The sequence below is a fragment of the Gorilla gorilla genome, chromosome 3 (genome assembly GCF_029281585.2).
Source record: "Gorilla gorilla gorilla isolate KB3781 chromosome 3, NHGRI_mGorGor1-v2.1_pri, whole genome shotgun sequence".
In the NCBI taxonomy this organism is placed as follows: Eukaryota; Metazoa; Chordata; class Mammalia; order Primates; family Hominidae; genus Gorilla; species Gorilla gorilla.
The window spans coordinates 90,236,468-90,245,607 of NC_073227.2; the positions used below are offsets into that span (position 1 = coordinate 90,236,468).

Below are 9,140 nucleotides of genomic sequence, written 5' to 3' on the forward strand. Positions count from 1 at the left end.
ATAAATAATGATTTGTAGAAAAACTTTTGAAGTGTAGAATGACTCCAATTTTATTATGCCAATTATCACTATTTACTAGAGAATGTGTAAAATTTTTCATAACATGGTAAGTATTATTTTTGACATAGCATTGTTCCATCTTGGACATATATTTATTGAAAAGTAGTAGATGGTATTCTACAGAAACATCTTTATCACTGCAATCATTTCTATGCCTGGTTTCCTCCAGCATGTTTTTCAGTTGTCTGACTCACTCAGGGCTAGACTAACACTGGGATTAGCATGTGATGGGTCCATTCGCTTTCTGTTTGCTTTGTCTTCCCAATGATCTATTGCAGAATCACCTGGTTAAGTTTATTTTTAGAATTTGTAGAGACAGATTTTGGGCATTACTTTCCATCTCGATCATATGATCTCATAATTGATGTTATTTTGAAAAACAAAAGGGAGATTTCAACGTATTTAAATACATCAGCCATCTAGGAAAGGACATTTCTTGAGACTTCACTTCAGCTTCACTGACTTCTGGATTCTCCTCTTGAGTAAAAGGTAACATGTTCAAGTACAATCTAATATTATATATTAGCATAAGCTTTTGTTTGCTAAAATCAATAGTAACCCACTTATGAAAATGTATATTATCTATGATAATTTCTTATAAAGAAATAATTACCATTTATTGGCGTTGGAAGATGACTTCTAGATCTCAATTCCTACGAATTAACACCAGCAATCATCATGCAAAATAACTAATGTGGAATATGGCAATGTATTACATCCTCGCTGATGGTGGGACCTCAATGAACTCTTTTTATTTCCTTGCCTAGATACCTGATATCTACTTTCTTATTACTTTTATATTAAACTTAATGTAGAAGTTCACATTTTACAAGATATTGATAGATTCTGTCTTGCAAATCCATTATTATAAAATTTTATTTTTTTATTTACTTTCCTCTTAGTAGTAAACTATTTTATTACTTTTTCATTGGCCTTTCCATCATTAAAAACAGTTCTGTTATGAATCAAAATATATACTGTATAACAATTAGTCTTCTCAATCTTACTAATTTATTTAACTCACTTTCATTCATTTGTGTTATGGCAGATAAGACAGTTTATTATTCCAAATTTTTATTATTGATTTACTCGGGAAATATGTTTTTCAAAACTATTAATTATATATTGATTATCTATGTTCATTTATCATTTTATCTGTTAGTAAAAGAAGAGCACTTTCTTACAGCCTTTTTTTGATTTTCTATTTGCAACACAATTGACCATCACAAACAACAGTAAAATTGTCTTTTTATATCATAAAAAGGGTCATAATTCGATTTATCTATTAGGTAATAGAAAAACTTCAAGAAATATATAATTTTTATAGTTAGTCCTATACAAGAAGTTTCCATTTAAATGAGTGAAGCAAAATGAACGAAGAAATAATAAGGCAAATGAGTTCTGCTTTCTGTGATAGAGATGTAGGGCTTTTTAAGAGTAGGACATTTTTATTATAATTAGATGAAAAATGTTACTGTAATGTTCTATCACAGGTGACAGGTAAGAGAGATTAGAAAAATTTTTTTAAGTATTATCTATTAATGAATTACTTTATAGCTTGCAATTAACAAATAAAAATGCCATGTAACTCTAAGTTTTGTGGTAATTGTATTTTCCAGTGGAAATGCTTTTATTTACATGTTTGTATTTTAGAAATAAGTAATCCACTTTACTTTTTTATATCAGCCAAAGAACTGGATTCACTTGCATATGCATAATTATAAAAACATATCAGAGTCCCAGATGAGGCTAACTTTGTTGAATAATATTATTTGAAACATTGAATAATCTTCACCAGTTCAACTTCTCAAAGTGGATACAATCATTTTCCCTGTGACTTCTCTTCATTTTATTTTTCTCTAACCAATATCATTAATGTTCTAATCTCAAGGTTACACCATCTGTGCTATTCTTTAATAGAAATCTGGCTCATATTCACTGACTTTATTATAAAGAAAGTCCCCATTACTTGCCATTCTACTTTCTAAATATGTCTTTACACTGTACTTTAATTAGCATTCTTAATGTCATTATCTAAGTCCCCTGTAATGTCACAGCAACCTAAGTGGTCATCTTTTCTCCAGTTTTGTCCTCCCTACATGCTAAACTGTTTGAACTTTCAACATGCTTTCCTCTCTGTTTTATTTCACTGCAGTCTCCCAACACCTCCCTTTACTCATTCCATATAATCCAACTCAAGCTTGCCTTTCTTTGTTATCTTCTTACTCCCATTATCTTGGTCTATTTAAGATGTCCATTTGTGTGTTTCTTTAGCATATTAATATTTCCCAATTAGAGCACTCTCCTTTATTTATCAATTAATGAAGCTATGCCCTGGGCTCACACCGATGATCCAAGCATTTTGAAAGGCCAAGGCAGGAAGATTCCTAGAGCCCAGGAGTTTCAGAACAGTCTGGGCAATATAGTGAGACTAAAAATATTCTCTACCAAAAGAAAAACAAATTAGCTTGTCATGGTGGCACACACTTGTAGTTCCACCTACAAGTGGAACTAGGGAGGCTAAAGTGGGAGGATGGCTTGAGCCCAGATGGTCCAGGCTGCAGTGATCTGTGCTCATGCCCTTGCACTCCAGCCTGGAAAACAGAGCATGTCTCCCAATGCTTTGAAGCATAGTGTCATCAGTAGAAGTTTGATGAATGAATGCATGAAAGAATGTGATTACTGATTTTTCATGTTTGATTTTATAGGACTCAGCCAACTATGAAGTTTTTTGTTTTTGCTTTAATCTTGGCTCTCATGCTTTCCATGACTGTAAGTATATCTGGAAGTTTTAAAAGATACATTCTCAGTACTTATCCCAAGGATCTTTCTTATTCCTTATGTTCTGCCATATATTCATGTTCACCTCAATACAGCTTTAATATTTCTATGTAAAGATTTTCCTTGAATTAACCTATATAAGTTCTTAAAGGACTTAGAATAAATATTCATTACATACCTGCGAACACTCAAGTACAATTACTTGAATATAAAAATAAAAGAAAATTAAGCAAGCTTCATAAATATGTGGGACTGAGAACTGTGAAAATATCTTTAAATATGAAAAGCTCTAGACCACCTGAAGTTAGAAATCTGAGGAAAGAACAAGGTGCACTTCAATGGAACCTAAGTACTAGAGGGTGTCAAAATATGAATTTTCAAGTAATTTCTTGCACAACCAAACTGTTCAACCTAGCATACAATTTATTTTACTCTTTCTAAAATAAAGCTGCCTATTTTAAGCCATAAAACAAATCTATATCTGTTAAGTGTCATGAGTTCCCAGCTTGTATCGTCATTTACTACTGTGTAATAGTAGAAAAGGCACTTGACCTCTCTGGAGCTCTTTCTCCTTCTCTACTTTCTCATCCTCTTCCCACTCCTCCTCTTCTTTCTATGAAGTTAATAGAAAATTGGTCACAAAAGAATACTAATACTTCAACCTACCCACTAAATTCAAACGAATGTTTCAAAAACGAAATTGGTTATGGCATCACAGTTTATCACATGATTTTATTATAAAAGGATAGAAGTAGAAAAATAAACATATAAGAAGAACAGAGAAAAGCACAATGCCTGTCTCTATCAGCAAATAAAATATTTGTATGTTGGTAGCTTTTGAGCTACATAGAACATATTCATATAAAAAACAATCCAATGTTTCATTTTTCAGTTTCCACTCTCTTATTCACCAATGATAGACTTTTCTTGCCTTTCATAAAAAAGATATATAAACCAAAATGAGTTGATACTTGAATATAGCATATTAATTATAGAGAAGTTTACCCTTCACTCATTTTAAAGATGTCATAAAGCTAAAATAACTAATTTAGCGTGTCATCATCCAAAGAATGCCTCCATTCTATTTAATCATAAATGTGGCTAAGTCAACTTTTACACATATTCTTGAATTATGAAATTAAGATATTAATTATTTTCTCATTTTCTTCTTTTCCAAGGGAGCTGATTCACATGAAAAGGTAAGACATTTTCATTTACTGGAAAACTTGATAATTAATCATATATTGAATTTTTAATCTTTTCTTTTTATTTCATAGAGACATCATGGGTATAAAAGAAAATCCCATGTAAGTGTTCTTCTGATAATGTGCACTCTGAATAAGTTTTCTTCTCTGACTATTTATTCTCCTAGAATAATTGATAGTTATCTCTCAAATATATTTATATCATTAATTGCTAAAGTGTACATTGATTTCGTTTATTCTTGTTACAGAGGTAAAAGGTCACAAAAATCTTGTGTTCTAATAGCATTTCAATGGAAACTCAATTCCACACTGAATAAGTCAATTTTCAATTATTCTTTGAGAGCTTAAGTATCTTTCTCTTATAAATAATTACATTGACCTAAAGAATAGTTCCTAATTCTATGAATAATTCCTAATTCTATGAAGTATAACATATGCCTAATGAAGCATACAGGCTACCCATGTAATGTGGTTTCTATCTTCTAAATATTTGAGGAAGATAAAGTCTTTACATTAAACTTACTGTGCTAAATTAGACAGACAATTTTATTTAACATTTTTCTAAATGTATGTATAAAAATATCATATTATTTTGACCCTAATATCAGTATGAATAGGGGTTCAAAAGTTCTGCTTACTAATATAGCAAGTATACGTGTTAAAAAAAGCACTAAGTAAAATGATGCATAAAAAGGGATGAGGACTGTTTGTGTTAACAGCAGTGGGTATGAAAGAATGTAGGAGTTGTAAGAGAAAGTAAGCTCATTAAAAGAATAAGATGAAGAAACACCACCTAAGTTGGAAACGGTAACTTTCTCCTCACCGTTATACTCAATGTTGAGCAAAATAGTAACTTGGAGGTAATGTTGTTAAGATTTAAAACCTGTTTGGAGAGGTTGCCTATAATCAGTGTTCCAACATTTATTATTGCCACAAAAATATCAACACACAGTAAATACTTTATCATTTTTACTTGCTTTTAAACATTTTTCTGAAAAAAGAAAAATGTAACTAAAAATTTGAAAACATTTATTTAGATAACACACAAGGTCATAACAACTTTAACAATCTAAGCTTTCAGTGACAGTTTTTGTGAAGCATTTGTACTGTCATTGCCTCTATTCTCTGCAATTTGCTCTCTCCTTTTGTGTGTATGCAGGAAAAGCATCATTCACATCGAGGCTATAGATCAAATTATCTGTATGACAATTGATATCTTCAGTAATCACGGGGCATGATTATGGAGGTAAGCTGACTCTAGTTACTTTTCTTTCTAGAAGTATCAACACTGACAGTTAAAACAAGGAAAAATAAAAAAAGCCATTAAGCCAACAATCATTCCAGTTTAAGAAATGTAGCGTGGGTTAGCTGTTTGAAGTGTGTTGATTTATATAGATGCTTCTGAGTTTGTAGATATGTGGTGTTATTTCTGAGGTCTCTGTTCTGTTCCATTGGTCTATATGTCTGTTTTGGTACCAGTACCACGCTGTTTCGTTAACCGTAGCCTTGTAGGATAGTTTGAAGTCAAGTAGTGTGATGCCTTCAGCTTTGTTCCTTTTGCTTACAATTGTCTTGTGTATATGAGCTCTTCTGTAGATAATTATGAAATTTAAAGTACTTATTTCTAATCCTGTGAAAAATGTCAATGGTAATTTGATGAGAATAGCATTGAATCTATAAATTACTTTGGGCAGTAAGGCCATTTTCATGAAATTGATTCTTCTTATCCATGAGAATGGAATGTTTTTCCATTTGTTTGCATCTTCTCTTATTTCCTTGAGCAGTGATTTGTGGTTCTCCTTGAAGAGGTCCTTCACATCCTTTGTTAGTTGTATTTCTAGGTATTTTATTATCTTTGTTGCAATTGTGAATGGGAGTTCATTCATGATGCAGGTCTCTGCTTGCTATCTGATCTATGACAATCCTGACAAAAACAAGCAATGGGAAAAGGATCTCCTAGTCACTAAATGGTACTGGGAAAACTGGCTAGCCATATAGAGAAAACTGAAACTGGACCCCTTCCTTACACCTTATACAAAAATTAACTCAAGATGGATTGAAAATTAAATGAAAACCCCAAAACCAAAAAAAGACCCTAGAAGAATACCTAGGTGATATCATTCAGGACATAGGCATGGACAAAGACTTCATGAAGAAAATGCCAAAAGCAATGGCAACAAAAGCCAAAATTCACAAATGGGATCTAATTAAACTAAAGAGCTTCTGCACAACAAAAGAAACTATCATCAGAGTGAACAGGTAACTTAGAGAATGGGAGAAAATTTTTGCAATCTACCCATCTGACAAAGGTGTAGTGTCCAGAGTCTACAAGGAACTTAAACAAATTTACAAGACAAAAACAAAAAACCCATCTAAAAGTGGGCAAAGGATATGAACAGACACTTCTCAGAAGAAGACATTTATGGGGCTAACAAACATGAAAATAGCTCAACATCACAATCATTAGAGAAATGCAAATCAAAACCACAGTAAGATACCATCTCACACCAGTTAGAATTGTGATTACTAAAAAGTCAAGAAACGATAGATGATGGCTAGGTTTTGGAGAGATAGGAACATTTTTTCACTGGTGGTGAGAATGCATATTAGTTCAACCATTGTGGAAAAATATATGGTGATTCCTCAAGGATCTAGAACCAGAAATACCACTTGACCTAGCAACCCCATAACTGGGTATATACCCAAAAGAATATAAAGCATTCTACTATAAAGACATATGCCTAGATATGTTTATTGCAGCACTATTTACAATAGCAAAGACATGGAACAACCCAAATGCCCATCAATGATAGATTGGATAAAGAAAATGTGGTACGTATACACCATGGAACACTATGCGTTCATTAAAAGGAATGAGATCCTGTCCTTTGCAGGGAAATGGATAAAGCTGGAAGCCATCATCCTCAGAAAACTAAAAGAGGAACAGAAAACCAAACAACACATGCTTCACTTATAAGTGGGAACTGAACAATGAGAACACATCAGGGAGGGGAACAACACACACCAGGGATGGGGGGTAGGAGGTGACAGAAGGTAACATAGAGGACTGATCAATAGTGCAGCAAACCACCATGGCACATGTATACCTATGAAACAATCCTGCACATTCTGCACATGTATCCCTGAACTTAAAGTAAAATAAATCATAAAATAAAATAAAAATGCCTCTGAGGGAAAGCTTCTGTTCACTACTGTTAAGAGACAGAGTTCTGGGTAGGGGAACCCCTGTGTTTTTATCCTGACCCTGACAACTAGTTTCATGACCTTAAAGTATTCCTAATCTTCTCCAAACCTCAATTTTATAAGAGACAAATACATGTTATAATAATACTTAAGCTTTTTATAGAATTTGTAGGGCTATTGAGAGACATTATAGGGAAGCCCTTGTTCTGGAAGCTGTATGGTTGTGGCCATGGGTTTCTCTGCCACTAAATCTGTACCTGGTTGTTATTTGAAGGTTTCTGTCCTAAAATGTAATCTTTGGAGAAGCTGCACAACCGCCATCTGGGAACTCATGAGAAATTTACGTTTTATGCCTAAGTAACTCTAATGAGCAATGGCTATAGGAATGACTAATAAAATATCAACAAGGAGATGGGAATTTTCAAGGAAATAGGATATGGTAACAATGTCCTTTTTAAAAAGTCGTTTTTACTTATCTATATTCACAGCATAAAATGTTCCAAAATCTATGAAATATTAAATATTATACTTCAAAATAAAGTAATATTTTGGAGATAAAAGAGTACTGTTCTACAATTCAAAATTGAAATAGTTCAAAATATTTCAAATATTTTTAAATGTATTGGGACATTTTGTTCATATTGAATTCCTGCTCTTTGTGATATTAGAAAAGGCCTGATCTTGATCCTCCAGGTGTTAGATAATTGCTGATGACATTTAATCAGGGGAGGACATAGTTAAAATATTATTTGAGGGAGATACGTGAAATGTGTAGGCTATACTTAAGTGAGAGAATAAAATAAGATGATGATGGAAGACCTCAAGAAAAATTTAAATTTAAATTGCAGATGCTGAATGATAATTTTTATTTATTCCGATACCCACTTAATGAGTATTTAATTGTTTAATTGTCTACTCTGTCTCAAATATCATTTTGGTCCCTGCATTATAATAAATAAAACTATCTATAAATAAATACTTTGTACCAGGAAAAGTATAAATTTATTTACAGGAGTATCAATTTGGGCAATAAAGTGTTATTTTCTTTTTCTTCACAGGTTTGACTGGCAAATTCGCTTTGGACTCCTGTATTCTCATTTGTCATACCGCATCACACTACCACTGCTTTTTGAAGAATTATCATAAGGCAATGCAGAATAAAAGAAATACCATGATTTAGTGAATTCTGTGTTTCAGGATACTTCCCTTCCTAATTATCATTTGATTAGATACTTGCAATTTAAACTGTTAAGCTGTTTTCACTGCTGTTTCTGAGTAATAGAAATTCATTCCTCTCCAAAAGCAATAAAATTCAAGCACATTATTATGTGTATGCTCTTTATTTCTCTTTTTTATATTTGCAAACATAAAGACTTACTTCTTCACTTTATTTTCCCAGTTCGAGTAGCACTGACTATAGTACTTTATACCATAGCTCTTTTGAAATGATTATTTTTAATTTAGCATGTTATATTCATTTTATCTTACAAACATATGGTCCTCAATCACATCTAGATTACTAGATATGATTTGTCTCTGGTGTCTTTTGCCACAGCACATTTCTTAGCCTTGAACATTCTCACATCAACTTATCTCAGGCCCTACAGGCCAGCAGATAACCCCTATGTCACTCCACAGCAGTAGGCAGGCACTCAGAACAAAAACCATCTAATGCTCTCTATCGGTTTGTCAATATATCCATCAAACAAGTTTATTGCCCCTCTCCCTCTCCCTCTCCCTCTCCCTCTCCCTCTCCCTCTCCCTCTCCCTCTACACGGTCTCCCTCTCCCTCTCCATGGTCTCCCTCTCCCTCTCCCTCTCTCTCCACAGTCTCCCTCTCCCTCTCCCTCTCTCTCCACGATCTCCCTCTCCCTCTCCCTGTCTCTCCAC

General features: G+C 33.1%; 1 protein-coding gene across 1 annotated transcript; it reads left to right on the forward strand.

Annotated features, from left to right (window-relative positions):
- Window positions 1-491: 491 nt before the first annotated feature.
- On the forward strand, window positions 492-8,581 carry HTN3 (histatin 3). Its single transcript, XM_004038764.5, has 6 exons — window positions 492-549; window positions 2,769-2,832; window positions 4,020-4,040; window positions 4,119-4,148; window positions 5,206-5,292; window positions 8,309-8,581. The coding sequence occupies exons 2-5, from the start codon at window positions 2,782-2,784 to the stop codon at window positions 5,257-5,259; spliced, it is 156 nt and encodes a 51-aa protein (XP_004038812.1). The 5' UTR covers window positions 492-549; window positions 2,769-2,781; the 3' UTR covers window positions 5,260-5,292; window positions 8,309-8,581.
- The last annotated feature ends 559 nt before the right edge of the window (window positions 8,582-9,140 follow it).

Bases quoted from the DNA above. Each gene is read 5' to 3' on its own strand.
- HTN3 (XM_004038764.5), top strand. From the start codon at position 2,782: ATGAAGTTTTTTGTTTTTGCTTTAATCTTGGCTCTCATGCTTTCCATG. The intron at 4,041-4,118 runs GTAAGACATTTT...TTTATTTCATAG, and splicing joins GAGCTGATTCACATGAAAAG to AGACATCATGGGTATAAAAG. The intron at 4,149-5,205 runs GTAAGTGTTCTT...GTGTGTATGCAG, and splicing joins GGTATAAAAGAAAATCCCAT to GAAAAGCATCATTCACATCG.